General features: G+C 53.0%; 1 protein-coding gene across 1 annotated transcript in view; it reads right to left on the bottom strand.

Annotated features, from left to right (window-relative positions):
• Positions 1 to 15,923, bottom strand: part of KEL (Kell metallo-endopeptidase (Kell blood group)) — a 33,067-nt gene that overhangs the window by 7,038 nt on the left and 10,106 nt on the right. Inside the window, exons 9-11 of the mRNA XM_039911265.1 lie at positions 5,743 to 5,870; positions 4,953 to 5,063; positions 3,141 to 3,239 (exon numbers count right to left, since the gene is read on the bottom strand). Coding sequence (XP_039767199.1) covers positions 3,141 to 3,239; positions 4,953 to 5,063; positions 5,743 to 5,870 — 338 coding nt within the window. The remainder of the gene's footprint in view (positions 1 to 3,140; positions 3,240 to 4,952; positions 5,064 to 5,742; positions 5,871 to 15,923) is intronic.

Genomic DNA, 15,923 nt, shown 5'->3' with positions numbered 1-15,923 from the left:
TTTATTGAGTGCTTACTATGTGCAGAGCACTGTACTAAGCACTTAAAGGGATTAAGTCCTTTAAAGGCAAGGGTGAGGAGTTTCTCTTTGATTCATTCATTCAATAGTATTTATAGAGCGCTTACTATGTGCTCTGCTTAGCGCTTTGAATGTACAAATCGGCAACAGATAGACACAATCCCTGCCCATTGACGGGCTCTAATCGGAGGAGATTAGATGCGGAGATTAGATTTGATGCGGAGGTGGATGGGCAACCACTGGAGGAGTGGCGAGATGTGGCCTGAAAGTTTTGTCGAAAAATGATCCGGGCAGCCGAGTATGGACTGGAGTGGGGAGAGGCGGGAGGCAGGGAGGTCAGAGAAGAGGCTGATACAGTCATCCAGGCGGGAGAGGATGAGGGATTGAATTAATGTGGAAGCAGTTGGGAGGGAGAGGAAAGGGCGGATTTTAGCGATGCTGTGATGGTGGGACTGACTGGATTTAGTGATGGACTGAATACGTGGGTTGAATGAGAGAGAGGAGTCAAGGACAAGGCCGAGGATACGGGCTTGGGAGACGGGAAGGACGGTGGTGCCGTCTACAGTGATGGGAAAGTCAGGGGGAGCGCGGGGTTGGGGTGAGAAGAAGGAGTTCTGTTTTAGTCATGGTAAATTTGAGGTGACGGGGGGACATCCAAATAGAGATGTTTTGAAGGCAAGAGGAAATGCGAGACTGCAGAGAAAGAGAGAGATCAGGGCTGGAGATGGAGATATGGGGATCATCTCTGTAGAGGTGGTAGTTGAAGCTATGGGAGCAAATAATAATAATAATTGTTATTAATAATAATAGCATTTAAGAGAAATAATAATAATTATGGCATTTGTTAAGAGAAATAATAATAATTATGGTTTTTAAGCGCTTACTATGTGTTGAGCACTGTTCTAAGCACTGGGGTAGATACAGGGTCATCAGATTGTCCCACGTGGGGCTCCCATTTTCTAATCCCCATTTTTACAGATGAGGTAACCGAGGCACACAGAAGTGAAGCAATTTGCCCAAGGTCACACAGCAGACAAGAGGCGGAGCTGGGATTCGAACCCATGACCTCTGACCCCCAAGCCTGGGCTCTTTCCACTGAGCCACGCTGCAAATGAGTTCTCCAAGGGAGCGGGTGTAGATGGAGAAGAGGAGGGGACCCAGAACTGAACTTTGAGGGACCCCCACAGTTAGGGGGAGGGAGGCAGAGGAGGAGCTCGTGAAAGAGACGGAGAAAGAGGCGGCAGGGACAGGAGGAGAACCTGGAAAAAGGACAGTGTTGGACAGTATTTCCAGGAGAAGGGTGTGGCTGACAGTGACAGTGAGAAGCAGCGTGGCTCCGTGGAAAAAGCCCAGGCTTGGGAGTCAGAGGTCATGGGTGCAAATCCCGGCTCCTCCACTTGTCAGCTGTGTGACCTTGGGTAAGTCACTTCACTTCTCTGTGCCCCAGTGACCTCATCTGTCAAATGGGGATGAAGACTGTGAGCCCCACATGGGACAACCTGATCACCTTGGATCCCCCCCAGCGCTTAGAACAGTGCTTTGCACATCGTTAAACGCTTAACAAATGCCATCATTATTATTAGTGTCGAAGGCTGTTGGATGTGGGCGTTGGGCATGATGTGAAGGCATGGGGCAGGCATGTGTCCATACTGAATAATAATAATAATAATAATGTTGGTATTTGTTAAGCGCTTACTATGTGCAGAGCACTCTGCGTGCATACATGGTTTATATATGTATGCTAAGCTCAGTATGTGCAAAGCACTGTTCTAAGTGCTGGGGGGATACAAGGTGATTGGGTTGATCCACATGGCGCTCACAGTCTTAATTTCCATTTTACAGAAGAGAGAACTGAGGCACAGAGAAGTGAAGCGACTTTCCCAAAGTCACCCAGCAGACAAGTGGCGGAGCCGGGATTGGAATCCACGACCTCCGACTCCCAAGCCTGGGCTCTTTCCACCGAGCTACGCCGTGCCGTAGGCACTTAACAAATACCATATTATTATTCCTTTTATACTTGGCACATAGCAAGTGCTTAACAAGTACTTCCATTATGTAGTAATAAAATACCATAAATACCAACATTATTATTATGATGCTGATGATGGTGATTTATTCATTCAATCGTATTTATTGAGCGCTTACTATGTGGTGATGATGATGATGTCCCCTGGCTCTGGCCCTGCGCCCTCCTAGGCGCACACCCCTCCCCCTTCACCTGCCTCCCTGGCCAGCCTCATAATAATAATAATAACAATAATAATAATAATGTTGGTATTTGTTAAGCACTCACTATGTGCAGAGCACTGTTCTAAGCGCTGGGGTAGATACTGGGTAATCAGGTTGCTTCACGTGAGGCTCACAGTCTTAATCCCCATTTTCCAGATGAGGTAACTGAGGCCCAGAGAAGTTAAGTGAAGTGCCCACTGTCACACAGCTGACAAGCGGCAGAGCCGGGATTCGAACCCATGACCTCTGACTCCCAAGCCCGGGCTCTTTCCACTGAGCCACGCTGCAACCCCCCCAACTCCCCACCATGCCTTGCCCTGGTGACCCCTGCCCTGAACCCGGGACCCTTGCCCCGAACCTGAAGGCTCCCTACCCTACCCCCGGGGACCCTACTCTGCCCCCAAGGACCCCCATCCTGCCCCCGGGGACCCCCCACCCTACCCCCGGGGACGCCCTACCCTGGCCCCAGGGACCCCATGCCCTGCCCCCGGAGACCCCCACCCTACCCCCGGAGACCCCTGCTCTGCCCCCGGGGACCCCTCCCCTGCACCCAGGGACCTCTCCTACCCTACCCCCGGCGACCCCCACTCTGCCCCCAGGGACCCCCATCCTGCCCCCAGGGACCCCCTATCCTGCCCCCGGGGACCCCTGCCCTGCCCCCAGGGACCCCCTATCCTGCCCCCGGGGACCCCTGCCGTGCCCCCAGGGACCCCCCTATCCTGCCCCCGGGGACCCTTGCCTAGGGACCCCCTACCCTGCCCCCGGGGACCCCCTATCCTGCCCCCAGGGACCCCCACTCTGCACCCAGGTACCCCCCCACCCTGCCCTGCACCTAGGGAACCCCCAGCCTACCCCCGGGGACCCTTGCCCCGCCCCCCGGGGGTCCCCCTTACCCTGCTCCGGGCTTCGTCCCGGGTCTTCTCATCCATCCACCGGAGGCGCTGCAGACGGTCCAGCAGGGCATCGCGGACCTCGGAGAAAAGCCCGGCGGCCTGCCGGGCCGGGGAGGCTTCAGGAGCCGGTCAGAGCCTTCATTCTATGCATCTCCATGATGTTGGCTTGGTTTTGTTTTGTTCTGGTTTGCTCTGCTGTCTCTCTCCACCCCACCCCCGCTTTGGACTGTGAGCCCCTCATGGGGCAGCGTGGCTCAGTGGCAAGAGCCCGGACTTGGGAGTCAGAGGTCATGGGTTCCAATCCCGACTCTGCCACTTGTCAGCTGGGTGACTTTGGGCAGGTCACTTCACTTCTCTGGGCCTCAGTTCCCTCCTCTGGAAAATGGGGATGAAGACTGTGAGCCCCACGCGGGACAACCTGATCACCTTGTAATAATAATAATGTTGGTATTTGTTAAGCGCTCACTATGTGCCGAGCACGGTTCTAAGCGCTGGGGGAGATACAGGGGAATCAGGTTGCCCTGACGGTGAGGGTCACAGTCTTCATCCCCATTTTACAGATGGGGTAACTGAGGCCCAGAGAAGTGAAGTGACTTGCCCACAGTCACACAGCTGACAAGTGGCAGAGCTGGGATTCAAACCCGTGACCTCTGACTCCCAAGCCCGGGCTCTTTCCAGTGCTTCACTCTGCTCTTGTAATAATAATGTTGGTATTTGTTAAGCGCTTACTATGTGCAGAGCACTGTTCTAAGTGCTGCGGTAGATACAGGGTCATCAGGTTGTCCCATGTGCGGCTTCCAGCCTTAATCTCCAATTTTCAGATGAGATAACTGAGGCCCAGAGAAGTGAAGTGACTTGCCCACAGTCACACAGCTGACAAGTGGCAGAGCTGGGATTCGAACCCATGACCTCTGGCTCCCAAGCCCGGGCTCTTTCCACTGAGCCACGCTGCACTTAGCACAGTGCTTGGCACATAGTAAGCGCTTAACAGGTGCCATCATCATTATTATTATTATTATCTGTTGTCCAATTGTACAGTCCAATAATAATAACGGTGGTCTACGTGAAGCGCTTACTATGTGCCAAGCACTGTGCTGAGCGCTGAGGGGATAGAAGGGGACGAGGTCGTTCCACGTGGGGCACATAGTGAGCGCTTTGTTTTCATCCCCATTTGACAGATGAGGTCACTGAGGCACAGAGAAGTGAAGTGACTTGCCCACAGTCACATGGCCAAGTGGCAGAGGCGGGATTAGAATCCACGACCTCTGACTCCCAAGCCCGGGCTTTTGCGACTGAGCCACGCGGCCAAGCGCTTAGTCCAGTGCTCTGCACCGAGTAAGCGCTCAATAAATACTACTGAAGGAATGAACGGATGAACTGATGAACGAACGAACGAACGAACGAATGAATGAATGAATGAATGAATGAATGAATGAGACCCGCTCAGCCCACCCACCGGGCCGCGGCGCGGGGGGCGGGGCTGAGGAGGGAGGGGCTGAGGGACGGGGTTTAGGGGGCGGGGCCGGAGGGACGTGATTGGACGGGGGCGGGGGTGGGCGTGGTCGGAGGGACGGGATTGGACGGGGCGGCGGTGGGCGTGACCAGAGGTGGGAGGAGCGGGATTGGACGGGGGCGGAGGTGGGCGTGGCCGGAGGGATGGGGCTGGGCGGGCTGGGCGGGGCTAGGGTGCGGAGGGGCGGGATTGGACGGGCGCGGGGTGGGCGTGTCCGGAGGGCGGGGCGTGTCCGGGGGCGCGCGCGGGGGTGTGTGTGTGTGTGTGTGTGTGTGTGTGTGTGTGTGTGAGTGACGTACGGGCTGCTTTCCGTGGGTGGCGAAGGCGTCCCGCACGAACAGGGCTCCCAGGACGGGCTGGAAGAAGGTCCCCGCCTGCTGCACGCAGCGCTTCCAGCGCGGGGCTGGCGGCTGGGAGGGGGCGGGGGGGGTCGGGGGTCGGGGGTCGGGGGTCGGGGGTCAGACGGCAGAGGGCAGCCCCTGCCCCCGCCCAGCGCCCCCGCAACACCCCTCGCCCCCCCCCCCCAGATCCAGCCCTGCCTCCTCCAGCCCAGACCCCTCCCTCCGGCCCCTCCTCTTACAGCCCTGCCCCCTCCCTCCCCTCCTCCCCCCGCAGCCCCCTCCCCTCCCCTGCCCCTCCAGCCCAGTCCCCTCCCCTTCCAGTCCTCTCCCCCTGCAGCCCCCTCCCCATCCAGTCCTCTCCCCCACCAGCCCTGCTCCCCCCCAGCCCTCCCCCAGCAGCTCCCTCCTCTCCCCTCCCCCTCCAGCCCTGCCCCCTCCCTCCTTTCCCCTCCCTGCCCTCCCCCTGTAGCCCCCTCCTCTCCCCTGCCCTCCCCCTGCAGCCCCCTCCCCATTCAGTCCTCTCCCCCACCAGCCCTGCTCCCCCCCAGCCCTCCCCCAGCAGCCCCCTCCTCTCCCCTCCCCCTCCAGCCCAGGCCCTTCTCTCTGTCCCTCCCTCCCTCCCCCCCCCCTGCAGCCCCCTCCTCTCCCCTCCCCCTGCAGCCCCCTCCTTTCCCTTCCCCTTCCCGCCCAGCCCCCTCCCTGCCCTCCCCCTGCAGCCCCCTCCCTCCCTCCCTCCTTCGCGGCTGACCCGGGGTGCGTGTCCGTCCAGCTCCCGCAGCCGCCGCCCGAGCTCCCGGTGGGCTGCCTGGAAGCGGCTGTCCAGCGCCGGCGTCAGCGTCCCCACCAGCCTCAGCAGCATGTGACTCTGCAGGGCGTCTCTGTGGGGAAGACGCACACACGTGTACACGCATGTACACCCACACACACGTACACCCACACGTGGGTCAGCGGAGGCCCTCCCCGCCCCCAGGGCCACAGCCTCCAGAAAGCCCCAGGTCCCTCTCCAAAGCCGAAGCTTCCCTCCCCCGCCCCCGTCCGGCCTTCCCTTTCAGTCATTCGGTAGTATGTATTGAGCGCTCACTAGGTGCAGAGCACTGGACTAAACGCTTGGAACATACAATTGGGCAACAGACGGAGACAATCCCTGCCCATTGACGGGGTCACAGTGTAAAGAGGGGAGACAGACGGCAAAGCAAAACAGAACAAAACAAAACATCATGGAGAGAAATAAAATGAAGGGGAGGTACACTTCATTAACAAAATCAATAGCAATAATAATGTTGGTATTTGTTAAGCGCTTACTATGTGCAGAGCACTGTTCTAAGTGCTGGAGGAGACACGGGGGAATCAGGTTGCCCCACATGGGGCTCACAGTCTTCATCCCCATTTTACAGATGGGGTAACTGAGGCCCAGAGAAGTTAAGTGATTTGCCCACAGTCACACAGCTGACAAGTGGCAGAGCGGGGATTCGAACTCATGACCTCTGACTCCAAAGCCCATGCTCTTTCCACTGAACCACACTGCTTCTCAGTGGTTTCTCCTGCCTGTCTCCACCCATTCATTCGATCGTGGCGCAGTAGAAAGAGCCCTGGCTTCGGAGTCAGAGGTCATGGGTTCGACTCCCGGCTCTGCCACTTGTCAGCTGTGTGACTGTGGGCAAGTCACTTAACTTCTCTGGGCCTCAGTTCCCTCATCTGGAAAATGGGGATTAACTGTGAGCCTCACGTAGGACAACCTGATCACCCTGTATCTGCCCCAGTGCTTAGAACAGTGCTCTGCACATAGTAAGCGCTTAACAAATACCACCATTATTATTCGATCGTATTTATTGAGTGCTTACTGTGCGCAGAGCACTGGACTAAACGCTTGGAAAGTACAATAGTGATGATGGCGTTTGTTAAGCGCTTACTATGTGCCAGGCACTGTTCTAAGCGCTGGGGGAGGATACAAGGTCATCAGGTTGTCCCCCGTGGGGCTCACAGTCTTCATCCCCATTTTCCAGATGAGGGAACTGAGGCACAGAGAAGTGAAGTGACTTGGCCAAGGTCACACAGCTGATAACTTGCAGGGCGGGGATTAGAAACCACGACCTCTGACTCCCAAGACCGGATTCTTGCCACTGAACCACGCTGCTTCTCAGGTCACTTTCCAAAGCCAAAGCTTCCCCTCCTTGACCCCGCGTTCCTTCCCTTTCCCCTGCCTGTCTCCACCTATTCATTCGATCGTATTTATCGAGTCCTCACTGTGTGCAGAGCACTGGTCTAAGTGCTCGGAAAGTACAGTAGTAATGATGGCATTTGTTAAGCCCTTACTATGTGCCAGCCACTGTTCTCAGGATACAAGGTGATCAGGTTGTCTCACGTGGGGTTCACAGTCTTCATCCCCATTTTCCAGATGAGGGAACTGAGGCACAGAGAAGTGAAGTGACTTGCCCAAAGTCACACTGCTGACAAATGGCAGGGTGGGGATTAGAACCCACGACCTCTGACTCCCAAGCCCGGTGAACGAATGAATAAATGAACGAATAAAATGGGGATTAAGACTCTGAGCCCCACTTGGGACAACCTGATGACCTTTATTTACCCCAGAGCTTAGAACAGTGCTTGGCACATAGTAAGCGCTTAACAAACAGTATCATCATCATTATTATGATTATTAACAGTGCTTGGCACATAGCACTTAATTGTCGTCATTATTATTATAATGTTGGTATCTGTTAAGCGCTTCCTATGTGCAGAGCACTGTTCTAAGCGCTGGGGTAGATACAGGGTAATCGGGTTGTCCCACGTGAGGCTCACAGTTAATCCCCATTTTACAGATGAGGTAACTGAGGCACAGAGAAGTGAAGTGACTTGCCCACAGTCACACAGCTGACAAGTGGCAGAGCCGGAAGTCGAACCCACGACCTCTGACTCTGAAGCCCAGGCTCTTTCCACTGAGCCACGCCTTGCCCAAGGCCACAAAGCAGACAGATGGCGGAGTGGGGAATAGAACCCATGGCCTTCTAACTCCCAAGCCCGGGCTCTAGCCACGACGCCGTGCTGCTTCTCTGGCCGGGTAAGCCCGGAAATAATAACGTTGGCATTTGTTAAGCGCTTACTATGTGCAGAGCACAGTTCTAAGCGTTGGGGGAGATACAGGGTCATCAGGTTGTCCCACGAGAGGCTCACAGTTAATCCCCATTTTACAGATGAGGGAACTGAGGCACAGAGAAGTTAGGTGACTTGCCCACAGTCACACAGTTGACACGTGGCAGAGCTGGGATTCGAACCCATGACCTCTGACTCCCAAGACCGGGCTCTTTGGACTGAGCCATGCTGCTTCTCAAAAGTGGTCGGGAAGGGGAAGGGCACCAGCTGGGGACAGGAGGCCCTGGTCCGACGGGCTGCGCAGGCCAGGATAATAATAATAATAATAATAATAATAATAATAATGTTGGTATTTGTTAAGCGCTTACTATTTGCAGAGCACTGTTCTAAGCGCTGGGGGAGATACAGGGTGATCAGGTTATCCCACGTGAGGCTCACCGTTAATCCCCATTTTACAGATGAGGGAACTAAGGCACAGAGAAGTTAGGTGACTTGCCCACAGTAACACAGTTGACAAGTGGCAGAGCCAGGATTCGAACCCATGAACTCTGACATCCAAGCCCGGGCTCTTTGCACTGAGCCACGCTGCTTCTCTCTCCAGCCCAACCCGATCCAACCTGCCTCATTCCAGAAGGAGATCGGAAAAAGGGGGTCTGACCGATGGACGACAGGAGAGGAAACCGGTGGCAGACTAAGGAGAGGCAGAAGAATAGGGGACTGAGAGCAGAAGAGCAGCAGTGTGGCTCGGTGGAAAGGGGCTGGGCTTGGGAGTCCGAGGTCATGGGTTCGAATCCCGGCTCTGCTGCTTGTCAGCTGTGTGACTTTGGGCAAGTCACTTCACTTTTCTGGGCCTCATCTGGAAAATGGGGATTAAGACTGTGAGCCCCGCGTGGGACAATCTGATCACCTTGTATCCTCCCCAGCGCTTAGAACAGTGCTTTGCACATAGTAAGCGCTTAATAAATGCCATCATCATCAAAAGGGGGACAAAGGACTCCCTCCTTCCCTCCCCTCCCCCTCTAGCCTCACTGTTGTGCTAGGTCAGGAGCCAGTGAACCCCCTCCTTGGCCAAATAGGGTGTGATCAACCGTATTTATTTAGGTGTGGACACCCACTCTGTCCACCCCAGAGCCCACAACCTTAGGTTTCTAAGGAGCTTCTGCAGGGCAAGTTGTGTGTTCAGCTGGAGAAGTCAGCACCCACTGACACCTCAAACTCTACATGGCCAAAACTCCTCATCCTTCCTTCCAAACCCTCCCCTCCCCTCCGATTTTCTCATCACTGTAGACACCCCCACCCCTCACCCCCCCGTCTCACAAGCCTGTAAACTTCATATGATCCTTGATTCGTCTCTCTCCTTCAACCCACATATTGTCAGTCACCAATAATAAAAAAATAATTTGGTATTTGTTAAGCGCTTGGCTCAGTAGAAAGAGCCTGGGCTTGGGAGTCAGGAGTCGTGGATTCGAATCCCAGCTCTGCCACTTGGCAGCTGTGTGACTGTGGGCAAGTCACTTCACTTCTTTGGGCCTCAGTTCCCTCATCTGTAAAATGGGGATTAAGACTGTGAGCTTCACGTGGGACAACCTGATTACCCTATATCTACCCCGGCTCTTAGAACAATGCTGGGCACAGAGTAAGCGCTTAACAAATACCAACATTATTATGTGCCGTGGCTCAGCGGAAAGAGCCCGGGTTTGGGAGTCAGAGGTCATGGGTTCTAATCCCGGCTCTGCCACTTGTCAGCTGTGTGACTGTGGGCAAGTCACTTCACTTCTCTGGGCCTCAGTTCCCTCATCTGTAAAATGAGGATTAAAACTGGGAGCCCCACATGGGACAACCTGAGCACTCTGTGCCCCCCCAGCGCTTAGAACATTTGGCACATAGTAAGCGCTTAATAAATACCACCATTATCATTATTATTATTATCATGTGCAAAGCACTGTTCTAAGCCCTGTGGGGGATACAAGGTGATCAGGTTGTCCCACGTGGGGCTCACAGTCTTCATCCCCATCTTACAGATGAGGTCACTGAGGCTCAGAGAAGTGCCCAAAGTCACACAGCGGACAAGTGGCGGAGCGGGGATTCGAACCCACGACCTCTGACTCCCAAGACCGGGCTCTTGCCACCGAGCCACGCGGCTTCAGTAGCATCACAACATCTCTGGGATCTCTTCTGTCATCTCCAGCTCAACTGCCACCAGGCTGGTCCAAGCCGTGGCCACAAGTCCGTCAGCCACACTTTACTGTGGTATTGGTTAAGCGCGTCCTGTGGGCTCCCCACTGGGCTTAACCAGAGAAGCAGCGTGGCACAGTGGAAAGAGCCCGGGCTTGGGAGTCAGAGGTCATGGGTTCGAATCCTCGCTCTGCCACTTGTCAGCTGTGTGACTGTGGGCAAGTCACTTCACTTCTCTGGGCCTCAGTTACCTCATCTGTCAAATGGGGATGAAGATTGTGAGCCTCACATGGGACAGCCTGATTACCCTGTGTCTACCCCAGCGCTTAGAACAGTGCTCTTAAGTAAGCGCTTAAAAAATACCAACATTATTATTTACCCACACACCTTGGGCACACACTCTATCTCATCATCTTTAGCCGTTGCACAATCTCTAACCTCGCTAACTCTGAAATCTCCCTCTCTGACTACAACCTCCCCACTTGCCTTCTCTCCCACACACCTCCTCCCTGTAAATCTTGACTGTTCCCCCCGAGAGATCTCCGATCTTTTGACCCCATCCGATTTTCTCAACTCGTCAGGCCCCATTTGGCTTTTGTACCCGAACTTCCTTACCTTCATTCATTCAGTCGTTATTGATTGAACGATTGCTGTGTGCAGAGAACTGTACTAAGCTCTGGGGAGAGTACAATACAACAGTGAGCACATTCTCTGCCCACAGCGAGCTTACAGTCTAGAGCGATAATGATGGTATTTGTTAAACATAATAATAATAATAATGATGGCATTTGTTAAGAGTTTACTATGTGCAGAGTACTGTTCTAAGCGCTGGGGTAGACACAGGGGAATCAGGTTGTCCCACGTGGGGCTCACAGACTTCATCCCCATTTTACAGATGAGGTAACTGAGGCACAGAGAAGTGAAGCGACTTGCCCACAGTCACACAGCTGGCAAGTGGCAGAGCCGGGATTTGAACTCATGACCTCTGACTCCAAAGCCCGGGCTCTTTCCACTGAGCCACGCTGCTTCTCTACTACTATACTCCTACTATATCCCACTCACTGCACTAAGCACTGGGGAGGATACAAACAAATCGGGTTGGATACAATTGGGAGAGCACGTGGCTTAGTGGAAAGAGTCCGGGCTTGCGAATCAGAGGACTTGGGTTCTAATCCCGACTCTGCCACTTGTCTGCTGTGTGGTCTTGGGCATGCCACTTAACTTCTCTCTGCCTCAGTTATCTCATCTGTCAAAAGGGGATTAAAACGGTGAGCCTCAGGTGGGACAAGCTGATCATCTTGTATGTACCCCAGCACTTAGAACAGTGCTTGGCACTTAGTAAGCGCTTATTTTGAGAAACAGCGGGGCTCCAAGCCCAGGCTTGGGAATCAGAGGTCATGGGTTCTAATCCCAGCTCTGCCATTTGCCAGCTGTGTGACTTTGGGCAAGTCACTTAACTTCTCTGTGCCTCAGTTACCTCATCTAGAAAATGGGGATTAAAACTGTGAGCTCCACATGGGACAACCTGATCACCTTGTATCCCCCCAGCGCTTAGAACTGTGCTTTACACATAGTAAGTGCTTAACAAATACCACCATTATTATTACTATTATTGTTAATTGACGCTCTAAACACCACGCTCTCTACTACACTCAATTCATTCACTCCCCTGTCTCTTCGTTGATCTCATACCACTAACCCACAGCCCTAGATCACCACCAAAGTCCACCTCCTTCGCTCTTGTGCACGAGCCACAGAGCGCTGCTGGTGGAAATCTAGATATCGGGCCAACCTCGTCCACTTCAAGTTTATCCCTACATGATTTAACTCTGCCCTCTTCTCTGCCCGAAAAAATTGTTTCTCCATCTTTATTGACACCCATACCCATTGCCATCACCAGTTGTTCCAGACGTTTAACTACCTCCTCAAACCCCCTGCCCCCCCATCTCTCCCATCAAGGCTGTCCATCCCCTTGCCCCTTCCTACCTCTCCTCCCTTCTCTCTTTCTCCTGCCCACCCCGCACGCTCCGCTCCTCTGCCGCCCACCTCCTCACCGTCCCTCGGTCTCGCCTATCCCGCCGTCGACCCCCGGGCCACATCCTCCCGCGGTCCTGGAATGCCCTCCCTCCTCACCTCCGCCAAACTGATTCTCTTCCCCTCCTCAAAACCCTACTTAAAACTCACCTCCTCCAAGAGGCCTTCCCAGACTGAGCTCCCCTTTTCCCCCTACTCCCTCTACCACCCCCCTTCACCTCTCCGCAGCTAAACCCTCTTTTCCCCCATTTCCCTCTGCTCCTCCCCCTCTCCCTTCCCATCCCCTCAGCACTGTACTCGTCTGCTCAACTGTATATATTTTTATTACCCTATTTATTTTGTTAATGAAATGTACATCGCCTCGATTCTATTTAGTTGCCATTGTTTTTAAGAGATGTTCTTCCCCTTGACTCTATTTATTGCCATTGTTCTTGTCTGCCTGTCTCCTCCGATTAGACCGTAAGCCCATCAAACGGCAGGGACTATCTCTATCTGTTGCCGACTTGTTCATTCCAAGCGCTTAATACAGTGCTCTGCACATAGTAAGCGCTCAATAAATACTATTGAATGAATGAATGAATCTTTTGCCTCTAATGACCTGGCCACCTGCTTTATTGAGAAAACTGAAACTATCAGGTGTGATCTCCCTAAAATCTCACCTGCCCCTCCCCAGTCCTTCCCTCCTCCTGTCCCTTCTTCAACTCTCCCATCTTTCCAAGCAGTATCTCAAGAGGAAATCTGCCGCCTCTCAAAATCCACTCCTCCACCTATGCATCCAACTCCATCCCTTCACACCTTATCAAATGACTTGCTCCCTTCCTTCTTCCTCCCTTAACCACCATCTTTAACTGCTTGCTCTCCAATGGCTGCTTCCCCACTGTTTTCAATCGTGCCCATAATAATAGTAGTGGTATTTGTCAAGTGCTTACTATGTGCCAAGCACTGTTCTAAGCGCTGGGGTAGATACAGGGTAATCAGGTTGTCCCACGTGGGGCTCACAGTCTTCATCCCCATTTTACAGATGAGGCAACTGAGGCACAATGAAGTGAAGTGACTTGCCCAAGGTCACCCAGCAGACAAGTGGCGGAGCCGGGATTAGAACCCACGACCTCTGACTCCCAAGCCCGGGCTCTTTCCACTAAGCCACACTGCTTCTACATGTCCCCCCAATCCTGAAAAAAGCCCTCCCTTGACCCCACGGTTCCTTCCAGTTATCACCTCACCTCCCTCCTACCATTCCTCTCTGAACTCCTTGAATGAGCTGTCTACACCCACTCTCTCAAATTCCTCTCCTCCGGTTCTTTCCTTGACCCCCCTCCAATCTGGCTTCCGTCCCCTTCACAGAAACCGCCCTCTTAAAGGTCACCGATGATGTCCTTCTTGCCAAATCTAACGGCCTCTACTCCATCCTAATCTTCCTCAACCTCTCAGCTGCCCCTGACACTGTCGACCAACCCCTTCTGGAATTACCCAACCTCAGCTTCACTGACACTGCCCTTTCCTGGTTCTCCTATCTCTCTGGCTGCTCATTCTCTGTCTCTTTCACGGCTTCTCCACTGCCTCCCACCCCCTGGAGTTGTCCCTCAAGATTCATTTCTGGGCCCACTTCTATTCTCCATGCACATCCACTCCTGTGGAGAACTCATTCGCTCCCATGACTTCAACTACCCCATCTATGCAGATGATTCCCAAATCTACATCTCCAGGCTCACTCTCTCTCCCTCTCTGCAGTCTCGTATTTGCTCCTGCCTTCCAGGTATCTCTACTTGGCTGTCCTGCCGTCACCTCAAATTTAACACGTCAGAAACGGAACTCCTTAGCTTCCCATCCAAACCCTGCCCTTCCCCTGATTGTCCCATCGCTGTAGACGGCACCACCATCCTTCCTGTCTCACAAGCCCGTAACCTTGGTGTTATCCTTGACTCCTCACCCTCATTCAACCCACGTATTCGGTCTATCACTAAATCCTGTCGGTTCAACCTTCACAATATAGCTAAAATCCTCCCTTTCCTCTCCATCCAAACTGCTACCACGTTAATCCAATCACTCATTTTATCCCACCTTGGTTACTATATCTGCCTCCTTGCTGGCCTCCCTGCCTTATGCTGCCCGGATCATTTTTCTACAGAAACGGTGTCCATGTTTCCCCAACTCAAGAACTTTAAGTGGTTGCCCACCTACCTCCACATCAAAGAGAAATTCCTTGCCATCGGTTTTAAAGCCATTCAGTCCCCTTGCCCCCTCCTACGTCACCTCACTGCTCTCCTACTCCAACCCAACCCGTACACTTGGCTCCTTCGATCCAAACCCACTCACTGTACCTTGATCTCTACCTATCTATATCTTTCTCTATCCCTCTCTCTATCTATCTATTATCTATCTATCTATCTACCTCCTTCTCACTGCCGACCTCTCACCCTCATCCTGCCTCTGGCCTGGAACGCCCTCCCTCTTCAGATCCAAGAGACAATTACTCTCCCCCACTACAAAGCCTTATTGAAGCCCCATTTCCTCTAAGGAGAAGCAGTGTGGCTCAGTGGAAAGAGCCCGGGCTTAGGAGACAGAGGTCTTGGGTTCTACTCACAGCTCCGCCACCTGTCAGCTGTGTGACTTTGGGCAAGTCACTTCACTTCTCGGAGCCTCAGTTATCTCATCTGGAAAATGGGGATTAAAACCGTGAACCTCACGTGGGACAACCTGATTACCCTGCATCTCCCCCAGCGCTTAGAACAGAGCTCGGCACATACTAAGCGCTTAATAAATACCAACATTATTATTATTATTCCTTGACAAAGCCCTCCTTTCCTTTTCCTTTTCTTCCACTCCTCCCTATGCCCTTTATTCATTCCCCATCCCAGCCCCCTAGCACTTATGTCCATATCTGTCATTTATTTCTATTTTCTAAGAGAAGCACCCTGGAGTAGTGGATAGAGCATGGGCCTAGGAGTGAGAGGGTCATGGGTTCTAATCCTGGCTCCACCATTTGTCAGCTGTGTGACCTTGGGCAAATCACTTAACTTCTCTGTGCCTCAGTTACCTCATCTGGAAAATGGGGATGAAGACTATGAGCCCTACGTGGGACAACCTGATTACCTTGTATCTATCCCAGTGCTTACAACGGGGCTTGGCACATAGTAAGCGCTTAATAAAAACCAGCATTATTATTATTATTATTAATAATAATGTCTGTCACTCCTCTAGACTGTAAGCTCATTTTGGAAAGGGAACGTGTCTGTTATATTGTTATATTGTAATCTCCCAAGTACTTAGTACAGTGCTCTGCATACAGCAAGAGCTCAGTAAATATGATTGATTGATACGATAGTTGCTGGTTGGACCTCATGGGGCTTACAGTATAAGGGAGAGTGGGAATGGGTAATTAATTAATTAATTAATATTGGTATTTGTTAAGCGCTTACTATGTGCAGAGCACTGTTCTAAGCGTTGGGGTAGATACAGGATAATCAGGTTGTCCCACGTGAGGCTCACAGTTAATCCCCATTTTACAGATGAGGTAACTGAGGCACAGAGAAGTGAAGTGACTTGCCCACAGTCACACACCTGACAAGTGGCAGAGCTGGGAGTCGAACCCATGACCTCTGACTCCGAAGCCCAAGCTCTTTCCACTGA

Source organism: Ornithorhynchus anatinus, chromosome 2 (genome assembly GCF_004115215.2).
Source record: "Ornithorhynchus anatinus isolate Pmale09 chromosome 2, mOrnAna1.pri.v4, whole genome shotgun sequence".
NCBI classification, from domain to species: domain Eukaryota; kingdom Metazoa; phylum Chordata; class Mammalia; order Monotremata; family Ornithorhynchidae; genus Ornithorhynchus; species Ornithorhynchus anatinus.
Note: the sequence above shows the minus strand (reverse complement) of the source record. Positions and strands in the feature narration are given on the sequence as shown.